Source organism: Phodopus roborovskii, unplaced genomic scaffold (assembly GCF_943737965.1).
Source record: "Phodopus roborovskii unplaced genomic scaffold, PHOROB, whole genome shotgun sequence".
NCBI classification, from domain to species: domain Eukaryota; kingdom Metazoa; phylum Chordata; class Mammalia; order Rodentia; family Cricetidae; genus Phodopus; species Phodopus roborovskii.
The window spans coordinates 6,861-22,770 of NW_026126659.1; the positions used below are offsets into that span (position 1 = coordinate 6,861).

Consider the following 15,910-nt stretch of genomic DNA (forward strand, 5'->3'; position numbering starts at 1 on the left):
GAGAACTTAGAAAAAAAAAAAAAAAAAAAAAAAAAAAAGGCAGAGTTGCCAGCCAGATGCAGAGTGAGCAGGATGGGCAATATGGAGATGTGGTAATGCTTTGTGGAAGAATGTAGATGAATATAAATGGGTTAATTTGTTACAGGAGCTAGTTGAGAACAAAGCTTAAGCTAGCCAAGCTTTCATAATTAAAAAGTCTCCATGTAGTTATTTGGGGAGCTGGTGGTACAGAGAAAGACTTATTACAACACTTACTTTAGAGAGAGGTTCAGGAGGTGGGTGGAGGTGGGGTGGAAGGTCTAAGTAAGGGCTCTGCTGGTGGAGGTGGTAAAGCTTCTTCAAGGTGACTAACACCAGCTGCAGCAGCACTTGCTCCACAACCAAGTGAGGCTGCACCCTGGCCATCTGATGCTGCCTGAAGTGCTGAGTGGTGCTGATTCTGAGAGGACTCTTTCTGAGCCTGGATTGTTCGTGCTGGCCTCACTTATATCTGCTACCAAGTCTGCCATGAGAGCATCCAAATCTTGGTCTTCCAGGGCATTTAAGGACTCTAAGAGGAAAAATAGCATTAATGGGGTTAAAAAACAAAAAATAAAAAAACTTAACTATTTGCTTCTGGTTAAAACAGAAAGCAGTGTTTTTTTTTTAAGTTTGTTTTTTTTTTTTTTTTTTTTTTTTGTTTTTTAAGAGCAATATGTACATCGGTGGGAATCATTGTTTAACTTGTTATGATATAATAAGAAAGATGGAAAATATTCTTATCTAGTAGCACATACACATGTATTGGGACTCCTGAAATAATTACATTCAGTGTTTAATGTAAGTTTCTAACAGGGGAAGGAAGGGAAAACTTGTGGTCTCTTCAGGGGTGTGTCTCACACTCCAGCCACAAAGTCAGGTTGGAGCACACGAGCAGATTCCCTATACAAGGAACTCCCTGAGAATTTTGGTGCAAGAGCCCAGCTTGAGCTTTTTAGATGAGGAGGAAAGTGGAAATGGATGGAAAAGGGGGGTTCTCCCTAAGAATTTGGAAGGAGAGCATTTGTGCTCAACTGGGCTTCATCTACCTTTATGGGAGTAGAAATAAACATCTGTCCTGTCCATCTGACCTCAGAGAACCTTACCATCTTAAGTGCAGGATTAATGCAGCCAAGGTGTGAAAGAATAAAACCAATGAGACCCAGTAGTAAAGGTTTATGAAGACAATGGGCTGGGCTGGGGGATGGGAAGGAAGAGAGTTCATTAGGACATTGTCTAAATGTGAGATTACTGTAGAGGCCATGTGCACACTCAGCAAGTTGACTAGATTGCCTGCAACAGAGGGAGTGGTGTCAGGGTCAGCGTCAGCAGAGTGCACTGGGAATCAGGCGGTCACCGCATGATGACTCAGTGAAGAAGGGGTGAACCCTGTGCAGGATGGTCCAAAATGAGGAAATGGCAGTGCGAGAAAATGTGCCTATTTAGTGTAAAAGCAGAGAGCACCATGAGCTGGGTCATTGCCAGACATCATTACTGCCATGTAGCACTGTTGTTCATTAATATCTTATTAATATGCCAAAGAATCAAAATATACAAATATATTAATCAATACAGCATTAAATAGTGAGTAATAGAGAATGAGAAATGGATTCCATTCTTAAATCTGTCATTCTCTGAATATATATATATATATATATATATATATATATATATTTATTTATATTTATATTTGAGACGGTTTCTCTGTGTAGTTTTGGAATGTGTCCTGGTACTAGCTCTCTGTAGCCCAGGCTGGCCTCAAACTCACAGAGCTCCACCTGCCCATGCCTCCTGAGTGCTGGGACTAAAGGTGTGCACTACTACAGCCAAGCCAGCAAAATAATTTTAAATCATTTTAATAACATTTTGACTGAGGGCAATAAAAATGTATTCTCAACAAATTTAAACATCAGGAATTTGGTGGCTTTGTGTTCTCCTAAGTCAGTCCACAGGCAAGCATCTTTGTCTCCTGGTTGCTACACCATAACTTGACTGAGCTTGGAGATTTATGGGTTTGTTTGACTCTGTCATCTTTTTTTTTTTTAATAGTAGGCACTAGGTGTTTAGAAAACACAGAGTTGACTAACAGCAGCAGAAACACTAACTAAACTTAAATTTTAGTGGAACTTAAGATAAAATGTCATTTGTAGCACTTCCAGGGACAGAAGCAGGCCAACCTCTGAGAGTTCAAGGCCACCATGGTTTACATAGAAAATTCCAGGCCAACTGGGACACATAGTGATCCCTGTCAATAAAACAAATGAAACTAGAAAACCACCCAAACAAAACACCCACTGGAACCCATGTGTGCAAGAAGCTGTTAAGGATGGTGGCCATAATTTCCAAAAGTGGACTACTTTTCGGAAACTTTCCTAACACTGTTATTTTGGTGTACGTGGCTGGCATAAGAAGTTTTTGTGGTGAGTAGAAGAGTGAAGCTAAAAGAAAACACTAGGAAGAGGCATTATAATTGACCAAGAAACAATCACTGGTGCCTACAGGCTTACCCATGGAAACTATGCAAAGGATAGAACAATGAAGCTAAGTGACACATGAAAATAGAAACCGGGACTTTGGGTTCCATACAGGACTTCTTTGCTACTTTAGGTTTTATACTTGGGTAGCCACTAGTAGTCTTTTGCTATTGTTTTCAAGAGTTCCAGTGAGGTCGCCCTTGTGGCACAATGGTAGCATATCTGACTGCAAGAGTTCCAGTGAATTCTTACATAGTTGGAAGTGATTATTTCAAGATTTGTTATCACTTCACCAACATCAGAGCTAACAGTTATCTCTGCAAAAGATGGAAAAGAGGATCCTGCCATAAAGTAAACTTTGATCTCAGGGAGACTGAAAGTTTCAAACAGTGAATTATATATAAATACATATGTAAATTAAAATGCCATATTTAGAATAAAACATATTTTGATTCAGTTCCCATTCATGTATTATCCATTATTACTAAACACTTAACTGTACTTGTTTTCTTACTAACATTTTTTTGACTCCTTAGTAATAAGAAGAAACTTTGCTTTCTTTTTTCACAAGGTGAGGTTGTCCTGAGACTTTTCATAAATGGAAGATGGTCTTCCCCCTTTCATTACAGGCAAAAATATCTAATGGACTTTCTTAATTCAATGGAGACATAGTAAAATACTGCCCACAGTCCAGGGCTTACACATTATCTACCACAACGTCCACATGTCTTTAGTTTCACTGTCAGAGTATATATAGTTCAGTCATCCTTATGGCTTCAAATTGCTTAAGAAAACCAGTTTCTGTGCTTACCATTTAAATCCTTAAACCCCACACTGTAGTTAAACTCTTCTCGGGGTGGCTTGGGTTCTGGAGGAGGAAGAGTGTCCACTCCTAAACTCTGTGAAAACAGATCCCGCAGTTTCTGTGAGTGATTCACAAAACCAACATTTCGAAGCCCCAAACACTCGTTATTTACACATTTTTCTCTCCCAGTATGCTCTTAAACATCATGTTCTTACTTAAATGTTTTGCATTTTTTCTATGATAGAAATTTTCAGCTTAAAAAAATCTCATAAGAAATGTCTTGAAATAGGCTGTGTTAATTGAGAATAATGAGAGTGAATAGTTAATTTTTATTTTTCCTTTCTTTTTTGGGGGAAGAGGGTTGAGCCAGGGGGTTTCTCTGTGTAGTTCTGGCTGTTCTGGCTATCCTGGAACTCACTATGTAGTTGAATTCAGAGATTCTGCCTGCCTCTGCCTGCCAGGTGCTGTTATTAAAGAAGTGCATCACTACTACCCAGAAAAAACTTAATTTTTGTAAGCAACAGAGAGATTTTGTTGTGTGAATGAAGGCACATACTATACAAAATTTTATAAGAGCTTACATAGTGACATCAAAGAAAGGAATGTCCAGTTATCTGGAGAAGAAATTCTTCTGTAAAAACTTCTAATTATTTGTTTACTCCAAGGGAGTGAATGTTCTGACAGTTCCAATAAGTGACTGATAATCAAGCTCCTTACCCTCAAAGGGTTTCCTTTTGTTGATTTTTGATATTATAATCTCATTATTTACTTCTTGCCATGCAGAAATTAAAATGTCTTACATTTTAAATATTTCATTTTATGTTTTGTATCTTCTGTGTGTTCTGTCTTGCTTAGCTAGCTGTGACTTGTATTTTAAGATTATAAGCACTTTTTTACTCTGTTTTCTTTCCTTTCATATATTTAGCTACAACTCTTAAGAGATGTGTTATCCCAACACCATTTACTACATTTTTGGGTACTTGTTTGGAAGGCTACCATTGTCAGGTTATGTGGGAGAGGGGTGGGGGAACACTGAATAGAACAACATGTTACTCATTCAGAATTTTGGGAGAAAAGTAAATTGGGATTCTTCATACTATTGTTTCAACTTTTCTGTGAGCTTGAATAAAAATTTTTTTTTCAGTATTACAATCACATTATTGCATTTCAGTGCACTTTAGCTTTTGCTTATTTTAAGAAACTGGGGATACCAAGGTTTATCCATCCCTTCCTAATCATACGCAATGGGGTCAATCTAGTCTTGGTTGACTGTTCTCAGCTATGTAGCCTGTGGCGGAGTGGCTTTCATGCTTCTCAGAGGGGGACCGAGTTCTTACAGCCCATTCAGAGTGTCATAATGGTCCTTTGTAATTTAGGACTTTTTAAAAGATGACACAAAACCATCTTACTTAGTGCCATTTTCTCAATTAGTCTCCATGAAGGTAAATACTAGGGATGTCGCTCAGAGGTGGTTGTTGAAGGAAACATGGGAATTCCTCCCATGGACATGATAAGCACAGACGTTGAGATAACTGTGCATATGTGTAGTGAGATAGTTCTGTGGCACTGACCACGCCCATTGGGGGTGGAGCCATGGGCGGAGTGACCTGTGGAAGGAGATCGGAGGGGGGTGAGGGAAAGGCGCCCCTTTTCTGGCATGACTCGGACAGGAGAGGATCGGGTTGAATTTCCTGGTGTTCATTTGTCTAGGTTGTAAGTTATTTCTCCCTGAATAAACATCTATTCGGCCTATTTGTTTATCCTGATCCTTATTTAACCGTGTTACATATGTGACTGTTATATTAAACCATGTTGCCTGAGAGTGCAGAACTAATAAAATGCTTAACTGTTTTCTCCCAACACTATCATAGATGCATCAGGGGCATGTGATGTCACTCTCTGACATTTTTTAAAGGCAACATTTTTGTATCAAATTCTGTAATCCCCACCCTGCCCCCAACAGTTTGCAGGTTAAGAAGAGGGTTTTTACCTGGGTCAAGAGATCCATCTCCCCCAGCAAAGTGCTGAACATCTGGTCTATGTCTTCATTTGATTCACCCATCTGAAACAGGAAGAGACCCAGACATTAGCAGTCTCTGAAAGCTTATCAGGGGATAACTGTTTCATTTCCATTCTTTCCTCTGTGAGCAGACATCCATGCCACCCTGGAATCCATGCCTGGCTGTCATCTGATCTGATGTCGGAGGTTGAGCTAAACCATGGGTTCTGTTGCAGAGCAAATCCTGAACTTGTGTTTCCCAACAAAGTGGGCATTGTTCTGGGAGTCACCTTGCCATGGCATTCCTTACTTGAAGAGAGAATGCCTCAAGACTCTTGATAGCTGCTTTTGATGGCCAACTTGTTTGGGTTGAGAAATACCAAGGAGACTGTTTGTGATGATGTTTTCAGGGATGAATGGATTCATCCCTTGAGTGATTTACAGTAAAGTAACACTTTTGTACAGAGTGAAGAAATTGGACTCAAGTTGTTGAAACATGAGCCAAAATAATTATTTCCCTCCTTTTGAATTTGTTTTTGTCACATATTTGGTCACAGCAATGAGATAGCTACTAAGATGTGATGCTGTCATGTCAGAGGGATGTAGAATTTTACCTCCTCTTTAAGAATACCCTAAAATGTGACTGCATTTAAAAATGTCTGTGATTAATTATATTTACTGAGTGGTCCCCTGCTTCATATAGATATCTGTGAAATAACAACAGTGTTGGGTATATTTATTTGACAAAGCTGGATTGGGAAATAGAGATAAGAATACTTTCAAGAACTACTTGGCAGTGTGAAGTGTGGCAAAGGGAATGAAATGTGTTAAATGTAAAATGAAAGATTCACCCAAGATCATTTCTAAGAGTTCTAAACACTATAAGACATTGTGAGACTAATGTCACCTGCAGCAGCAATAGTTTGGTGAGGGTAGAGTATCAGTCTGTATTACAGTCAGATCTGAGGATCCACTCTTGTTCCACTAGGCAGAAATATTTGAAAAATTCTGCATTGAACATGTCAACACTTGTTTTGGGTAATATTCCCTTATAACAACTATAGCTATACTATAGTTATAAAATAATAGATATAAAATAACCCATGATTATTTTGTTAAGGGCAGAGTGTACTAACCACTATGGTCCCAATATCATATTGCTTGGTGGTGGTGCAGCCATATTAGTTTGTGTAGGTCTTCTCTGTGAGTTCTTGACAATGAGAAAACCTAAAAATGCATTGCTTGGTTATCTCTATTGCTGACTGACAGGTGGCTATAATTAAATGGTATTATAGGTGACCTAGAGATAATTAAGAATACAGGAGGATGTGCATATGTTACATGAAAATATAAAGGACTTGAGTAACCTTGGATTTGGGAATCTATAGAAGTTCCTGGAACTAACCCCTGCAGGTGTTGAAGGATAGTTATATTTCAGCCATCAATATTTACTTGAACATGGATACATATATGCTTCTGTTTCCATATGGGCACACACATATATGCAGAGAAATGATGTTATGAAAGTACAAAAGGATTGCTATATACTTAATATAGCTTTCATGATGATCAATATGACTTACTCTTTTAAATTTAAATATATCTATTTTCTTTCAATTGATCATTTTAAGGAAATATTTTTTGGCACACATACTTTAATATGCAGGTCGGGGTTAAGAGAGTAAGATTTTTTTTGAATACTTTCATAGCATATATGTAGTATACATAATAGTAGTTCTTACTATAATATTTTATTTTATGTCCTCCTCACTGTATTTTGATCATACCCACCCCTCCATTACCCTCTCAAGTCTCACTCCCCCTCCTGCTAATCCCTTTTCTCTTCCTAAATAGTCCCCCCTTCTCTTCCCCCCTCCCGTGTGTCCCAATGAGTTTCATTAGTGTTATTTATAGGGACATGGGTACTTTACCAGTAGCTACACCACTGAAGAAAATTTCCATTCTCATCAATCACTAACTGTGTGTAAGTCCCTATGGAAGAGTGAGTCCCATGAGTCCCACCCACTTCTACTACAAGGTATTGTTGGGTGCAATTTTGTGCAGTTTTAGTGCAGTTAATCACTTGCTGTGAGTTTAAGAGTGCATCAGCCATGAAATGCTTGGAGGTCAGTGCTCCTACTGATCCCCACACTCCTCCAGATCTTCCATTCTGTCTGCTCCTTGCTCCACTAGACCCTGAGTTGAGGAGAGGGTGATAGATATAGATGCCTCGTTTATGGCTGGCCATTCAACAGTTGTTTATTCCTGGTATCTTGACTTGTAGGTCTTCAGAGTAACCGCTGACCACTACATAAAGAAACATATCTGACCAAAGTTGACAGCAACATTGATATGTGGGCATAAATATGGTTAGTTTGAAGGCAACTTGATGGGCATATCCTGTCCATTTGGCAAAATAATCACAGAAGGACCTATCACCTTCCCAGCCAGGAGGTTTTGTTCAGGTTTATGGTAGCAGATGTAAATTTCCTCCTGTGGAACAGGCATCAAATGTAATCAGAAAGCAGATATGTGGTGGCTTTAATGAGAATGGTCCCCATAGTTCATGTTTGAATGCTTGCCCCCAGTTGGTAGAATTGTTTGGGAAGGATTAATAGCAAAGCTACTCTACTACTCTAGTTCGTAAGCTATCTATCTATCTATCTATCTATCTATCTATCTATCTATCTATCTATCATCTCTAATTCTCTTCTTGCTTTGTGGCTGTTGTCTCAACATGCAAGTTCTTAGCTACTGCTCCGGTGCTATGCCTGCCTGCTGCTATGTTTCCTGCCATAATGGCCACAGAGTCACCCTCTGAAACTATAAGCAAGCCCCCTATTAAGTGCTTTCTTTTATAAGTTGCCTTGGTTATAGTGTCTCTTCACAGCAATAGAAAGGTAACTAGGGCAGTTGGCTGCTCCCATAGCAGACTTGCCATTACTGTACCAGTCAACTTACTTTGCATGCCAGGCAGTATTATTGCACACAGGGTCCACAGCTGAGCAGAACCGTCGATGACCACCCTCCCATAGCAGCCTGCATGATGCTTCTGATACCATGACATTTAGCCAGCAGGTAGAATGCTTCTAGCCAAGTTCTAGCTTGATTTTTCTATGTCCTGAGGCAGAGATATGTGGCATATTCAGCCTAAATAGGGTCTTACCATCAAGATTTGCTGGGCATCCAAGAGCAGTGGCAATAGCTTATATTATTTTGGCCTCATGAGCCTCCCTGACCAACAACTCTTTGGAAAGAAGTCCACCTCAACACTGGTATTTTTTATTTAGTAATCTAGGGTTTCAGAATCGGAGAAATGGCTTAGTAGTTAAGAGCACATACTATTCTTAGAGAGGACCTGAATTTGGTTCTAAGCACTCATATCAGAAAGCTCACAACTGCCTAACTTTGGCTCCGGACAGCTTGATGCCTCTGACCTCCCTGGCACCTGGACTCAGGTGACATACCCCCCCCACCATGTACTTAAAAATAAAATAAATCTTATAAAATCCTATGGCTTTTTGGGACAGGATACTTCCTTTCAAACACTTCTAAGTTTTTATTTCCTTGTGATATATTATTTATGATTTATTAAAGTTCACCCGAGAGTACAGAAAACAAAGCTAGTCACAAGTCATAGAGCCGGGGAAATTGTAATACACACCTTTAATCCCAAGACTCAAGAGACAAGCAGATCGATCTCTGTTAGCTCAAGGCCACCCAGAGCTACATGAAATTGATCCAGTCCTAAAGAGAAACAGCTTACACACAGGAAATCTCAGCACTTTGGATCCCACGTCTTTGATCACAATAATAGGAAGTATAAAAGGAAAAAGCAAAGGGCATCAGGTGGAGATTTATTTTCCAGACACACCAAGGAGGGGCCTCTCAGTCTGAGGTAGAGGTGAAAACTGATGGTTGGCTACTTTGCTTCTCTGATCTTCAGCTTGAAGCTTGAACCACAATATCTGTCTCTGGGTCTTTTATTATTCGTGTTACATTTCCTTATGGCTTTCTCATGCGTACTTGTTAGCATGCAGGTCTAAATTATCAAGACTTTAAAAAAAAAAATTGAGACAAGATCTCACTTTGTAGCCTTACCTGGATTAGAAATCATTATGTAGACCAGACTGGCATTGAACTCAGAGGGATCTGCCTGCCTTTTTCTCCTGAGTGTTGGGATTAAAGATGTACACCGTGCCCAGCAATAGTAAGATTCTTAAAACCACAATCATAATCCTATTATCTACAATTTGCTTAATAATAAATCTTTTGCTGAAATAGGCTAAGCCAAGGGAGGTCAATTTATTGTGAAAACTTACAGTTTACATTTTAAATGTCTCCCAGTGCAATATTTAATTAGTAACATGTCTCTTGGCTTTAATCCATTTATGTCTCTTCATAATAATAACATAAAGAGTACTTCTGTTCTACTGATTGCTTTCTTACAAATGACTCAACAGATTTTTAAAAGACACCCCAGTCTATGAAAGAAAAATGATGTACTGATGACTATAACAGTAAAATATGTCTGGCATTATGCAAAAAACCCTTCTGTTTGCCTCCCCAGGAGAGGATTAAAAGATACAACAAAACAAAAACTTTTTTTGGCTGAATCTGTGAATATACCTACCTGCACTGCTAGTGTCTAATCTCAGCAGTAATCTTAGGCTTCAGTATTCTTACTTTCCTTATCACAACCTTCAGTCTGCTAGTTTTAATATAATAAATTGTTAATTCTTAAGAATTTCATACATTCATATAATATAATTTTATCATAATTATTCCTCCCACTCCTCCCATGATTCCTTTAAGATCCATATCTTACCCCTCATCTCTATCCCCAAAGTTTGTGCTTTCTTCCTTTTTAAAAAAAAAAAAAAAAAAAAAAAACCACACATACACCAAGGCTAATTTGTACTGCCTAGGTACTCATGAGTCAGGAGCCACCCACTGGAGAGTGATCAACCTGTCAGAAGCTGTCCCTTAAAGAAAACTGAGTCTCCTTCTTCCAGAAATCATTGGCTATCAATAGCTCCTCAGCAGGAGATGGGGGTTTATAAGCCCCTCCTTCCCTCCATACTGGAATGCCAACTGGTTTGATCTTGACTGTGGTAGCAAGATATACCATAGATGCAATAGTGGCATGAATGTTACGAGAATAACCCACCACTTTCTACTTAGACTTAAGACATATGCCACAGGAAGAAACACATACCTGGAACTATAAGTCTGGCCAAGAACACACGAGTTGGGAGCTCCTTGGCCTCAGGAGTGATCCTACTTCTATGATTCTGCTAACAGGAATAGCATTAAGCTATCCTTTAAATTCTTATCTTTAGGCCCAAATAATAGTACATTTCTCAGACCTCAATAGAGAAGTTTTTCTTTGTTTCTTTCTTTTCTTTTCTTTTCTTTTCTTTTCTTTTCTTTTCTTTTCTCTTTCTTTCTTTCTTTCTTTCTTTTCTCTTCTCTTCTTTCTTTTTTTTTTTCTTTTTCTTTTTTTTTTGCAGTAGACAGATGTCAATAAAGAAACTCAGCTGGTCAAAGTGCAGCTCCTTCCCCCAATTTTAAGAGGAAAAAGTAATGCTTCCCTTCTCTCATGATATATAAAATCCTTGAATACAGTTACTGATTCCATTCAACAATCATTTTGAGTCTTAAGCTTTGTATGTTTTCCATGATGGGACCGACAAGTGACTTGTGACTTGTTTGAGATACATTAAACATCTAGATTGCCCTTTTTGGTTTCCAGTAGAGAATGTATCATGTAGATATATGGGAGTCATGAAGCTGGTTTGGCCAGCATGGGCCAGCAAAGAGGCTTTTGTTAAAGCAAGAACAGCCTAGATACTATGGGACAAGCATAATAGGAACAGACATACCTACCCCAAAGAATCTGGAGTTTACACATTGGGGACAGACAGATACATGTTATATCTAAGGAAACACAGGAACAGATCCCTGAAAGCAGCCAGACAAGCACTCATATACAGAATTGACAGGTGAGGCAGACTCATGGACCTTGTCTACATATAGAGGTCTAAGGAGTTAAGGAGGAATCAAACTGTGCTGGTGAGGGATGATGGGAAATGTTTTTGTTAGTTTGTGTATTAAGTTAAACAAGGAAGAGGTCTATGGGTGGAGCTCACTTCTGATTAAAGACAAGATTCTATGTCAGGGTTCATTTACACAGATTTTTATCTCCCCCCTTAAAGTTTGTCCAAATCACCCTTTTTTTTTCTGCTCTGGTCTGGATGTGGTGTGTTCTCTTCTGTAGAGATGCTGAAGGGACAGAACATTCAGAGGTGAGGTTTTGTGGAAGATGTCCAGGTGAGGGGGCACTGCCCTTGGAAAGGACTGATACTTGTCTCTCAGATTAGATGAGTTCTCCAAAGGATGAGTTGTTATAAAGCAAGATCAGCTGTGTTGACAACTTCTCTGGCTTCCTGTCTCATCACGTGATGTATTCTGCATATATTTCCACCATCATGATGCCACTTACTGTGAGACTCTTACCAGGGCCAAGCAGATGTCAGTGCCATGATCTAGAGTGCCCACAGCTATCATCTAACACATGCCATTTCTTTGTGAAGTACCCAGACTCAGATATTTTGTTAGAGAAACAAAAAATACACTAATACTCTCCCCTTTTCAAATTTCCTATGAAATGGAGGAAAATAGGTAAGTGAATAAAATATTTATGTGTTTATAGACTGAAAATAGTTAACATGCTATTCAAAATCTCAGAATGGATCTTCCATGAATTACACTGATGAGGGGAAATTAGCAGAATAAATAACAAAATTATACAATTGCCCATGTAAACTCATTTTATTAGAGTCCTATGTGATATAGTAATTTGAAAAATAAAGGAATCATTCAAAAACAATTACAGGAAAATAGTGTCTTAATGAGCAAAGTAATCTATTCAAAGAATAAAAAAGAAAAAGCCCAGATTTATTGGCTGACATAATAAGCTACCAATTTATGTTACAAAATGAACTCATATGAAGCAAAGGTGGTATGAGTAGTAAGGGCTTGCTACCATATATTCTCTTCAACCAGTGACTGGAAAAAACACTAAATTGAAGAAATATGACATCTGTGAGTCAGCAAGTCCCACCAAGTCCTGAGACTTCAGTTTCTCAGTCGGCAAACACTACTGATACACAGTGGGTAAAGAATGGGACACAGTGAGTTACTCACCCAAGATGGAAACAACTCAGATTAACAGTGCATTCCTGTGACCCCTGGAACTCTCGCTAGGTTCATCTGGCCCAAGCTTCCCCCGTTCCTATTCTTCCATCGCCACCCACCGCTGTCTCTATTTGATTTGTCAGAAGACATCATCCTCAAAATTCTTCTGGAAATATACACTCACGATATAATGTTTAATGAGCTACATTTAAAACCTTTTACATTCTTGGTAAATCAGACATCTGATTAAGAGTATTACTGTATTCTCTGTCTGGCCTTGAAGTTGGAGTCTTTCTGCCTCAGTGAACTAAGTGCTAAGATTTTAGGTGTGGTACATTATTTGTGGCCTTAAGAGGCTTTTTTTTTTTTTTGCATAAATTTTTGTTAATCAGTACACTCAATCATCTTACATGATTACCCTTTCCTTTGAGAAAGCCTTACTTCTGGAATGGATGGATCAGAGCCACAGATAATTCATGTATTACACACACACACAAGCATGAGAAAACAAGGCTGTGTATGTGTGGTACTTTCCAAAGGTCAAAAGAGAAAACACCCATCCATGAGGCTGAGCATGTTACTGGGGTTAGCAGCCAGCAGCTGGGGTGGAGGAACTGTTGCAATGAGGCACAGCATTGCAAAAACAAGCCATGTTCACACTATGACTGGGTGGAGTGAAAAATCTTTTCGAGAGTATGTAATTTCTGAGTTCTTTTTGTGCCCTGGGAAGACTATCACATTGTTGATGAGAACAGTACTTACTCAGAGTAATTATACTATTTTCATTTCCTGGAGAAAGGAGGGTGTGCTGGAGGAGAAGCATGTCCAGGCTAAAACCCTACATTTCTTAGTGACAGTGGCATTTTCCTAATGCTCAAGTACCTTCTAGCTAGTAGGGTTCAAATACAAGCTTCAGGTTTTCAGCCCCAACACTTCCTTTTTTTCCACATAAATAAACTTCAATCATAAATATTTGAAAAATCTAAAGTAGTGTGTTATATATGTTCAACAGAACATATACATACATTCACCACACATATTTAATTCAGTTGGAATTCGGTCTTCATTGTCCTTTACTTAGCAGACCCAGCCGTGATTTTGAACCAAATCAGGGCAGCCATTATCCCACTTGTCTTTTGAGGGGCTAGTTCAAGCCCCTCTGGTATTTCCATGCAAATGGCTTCCACTCACTATTTCTGCCACACCCTCCCCCTGTGCAATACCCCAGCTTTGATGAGTGACCATTTGTCACTCATTTGGTCTGATTTAGAAGCTGGTTTGGTGCTTTTCTCTTCCGTTTTCCCACCCAGTGAGTCAGAAAACCCCTGAGTTTTCCTGTGAAGGGCTTCTCCTTTCCTTTTTTCCTCCTGCCTGGCCATAGCTGAAGGCTTTATCTCTCTGCTCCTCTAGTTTCTGGTCACCTTTGACTTCTTGTTCTCACTGACACCATAGACACTGATTTCAAATGCTGTTGTGAGCTTGTCACTTTCCTGCTTAAACACTTCCCATGGCTAACCATAATGCAATGGATGATCCAGTGCCCAGCATCTCTCCAGAATCTTTCTGGAATTTCTGGTACACTCCTCTCAAGGATCAGCTCTTGCTATTCAGGGCCCTTGATGCCCTGTGAATAGACTTTATACCACTCGTTGTCTCTGTGTATACATTCCCTATAAGTAATATCCTCTGTTTATGCTTCCTTCATAAGATTCTAGTTATTTGAAGTTCAGCTTTCATGCTGACTACTTAATGGTGTCAATATGACTACCAGACATTTGCTATCCATTGTCCTCTGCATAGGTCAATTCTGGCTCCAGTGACGACCTTGAGAAGGCACTGAACCTCCCCATGCTTCAGTTTCCTCATCAGCACACTGAAAGAATACTAGTATATATCTCAGAGAGTTGCTGTGGCATTTAAGGAAGATTGCCGCCATGCAGCTTGACTGGTACTGCCAAGGGATTTACTTCTTTTCTAAACCAACCAGAAACCATCAGTTTTTACAAGTAATAGATGACTCGACTGTCATTTAATAAATAAAATGGGTTACTGTCACTCAGCATTCAAGAGGCTACGACAGGCAATTGCAGGACAGCTTGAGCTATATGGCTATACCCTGTCTCCACTGCTGTGAAGGAACAAACAAATAGACCAACAGGCTAAGTATGGAGGTTTGTATCTCCAAATCCCAGTAATCAGGAGGCAGAAACAAAAGTTCAAAGCCAGTCTGGGTCTGCTTAGTGAGACCTTGTCTCAAAAATACAAAACAACAATAAAACCAACCAACAAAAATTTTCAAAGAAAGAAAATCTACCTTACTTGTTCACATAGTATGTCTAACTCGCTTTAACTCCATGGACAGGCACATTTTACTAAAAAACAAAAATGAAATAGCTTTGGGTTGAAAAGATTCTTCAGTGGTTAAGAACATCTGTTTTTTTTTTTTTTTTTTTTTTTTTTTTTTTTTTTTTACAGAGGTCCTAGGGTTTGATTCCCAGCACCATATGACCATCCATTGCTCCAGTTCCAGGAATATGGTGCCTTCTTCTGACTTCTGTGGGCACCAAGCACACATGTGTACACAATCATACTTGCAGGCAAAACACTCATACATAAATAAACAAATCTTAAAAAAAAGTTGCACTAGTATTTATCCCTAGTTCACGGACTTTGGGAGCCCATTCCCTATGGAGGGATACCCTGTCAGCCTAGACACATAGGGGAGGGCCTAGGTCCTGCCCCAAATGATGAAACAGTTTTTGATGGTCCCCCATGGGAGGCCTCACCCTCCTTGGGTAGTGGATGGGGGTGGGATGGGTTGGTGGGGGGCATGGGAGGACAGGAGGGAGAGGGAACTGGGATTGGTATGTAAAAATAAGATTGTTTTTAATTTAAAGAAAAAAAAAAAAGCCAAAGTAGCTTAATGAAATAGCAACAGACTGGCCCTACACTGTCCTTCCATTCACTGTGTAGCCTAGACAGGCATTCTGGACTTTGCCTTCCTCCTGTCTCGGCTTCTTGGTGCTGAGATCACAGATGTGTGCCATCATGCTTAGCTCAAATTCTCCTTTGTCATATGTAAATATTTCTTACATACATATATGTAAAAATTTTGAACAAAAGAATTTTGATACCTCTACAATAAAAATATTCATAAACTACTTCATACCTCAATTGAAATATGTAATTTTGTTTTGACAATGTTTCATGTAGCCCAGGCTGGCCTGAAACATGACATGTAGCCAATGCACATCTGACCCTCTTTGCCTCCACCTCTCAGGTGCTAGGATTACCAGTGTGCTTGGCCTATGTGATGCTAGGGATCAAACCCAGGGCTACACACATGGAGCCATGCCCTCTACTAAATAACTACAATGCCAGTCTGATTTTTTTCCTATAAGAAAATTAAAAGAA

At 39.2% G+C, this 15,910-nt stretch overlaps 1 protein-coding gene across 1 annotated transcript in view; it reads right to left on the minus strand.

Annotated features, from left to right (window-relative positions):
- Positions 1–347: 347 nt before the first annotated feature.
- LOC127214108 (amyloid beta A4 precursor protein-binding family B member 1-interacting protein-like) overlaps positions 348–15,910 on the minus strand; it is a 53,127-nt gene continuing 37,564 nt past the window's right edge. The window contains exons 2-4 of the mRNA XM_051174439.1: positions 5,288–5,359; positions 3,304–3,391; positions 348–550 (exon numbers count right to left, since the gene is read on the minus strand). Of these exons, the coding sequence (XP_051030396.1) occupies positions 348–550; positions 3,304–3,391; positions 5,288–5,359 (363 nt within the window). The remainder of the gene's footprint in view (positions 551–3,303; positions 3,392–5,287; positions 5,360–15,910) is intronic.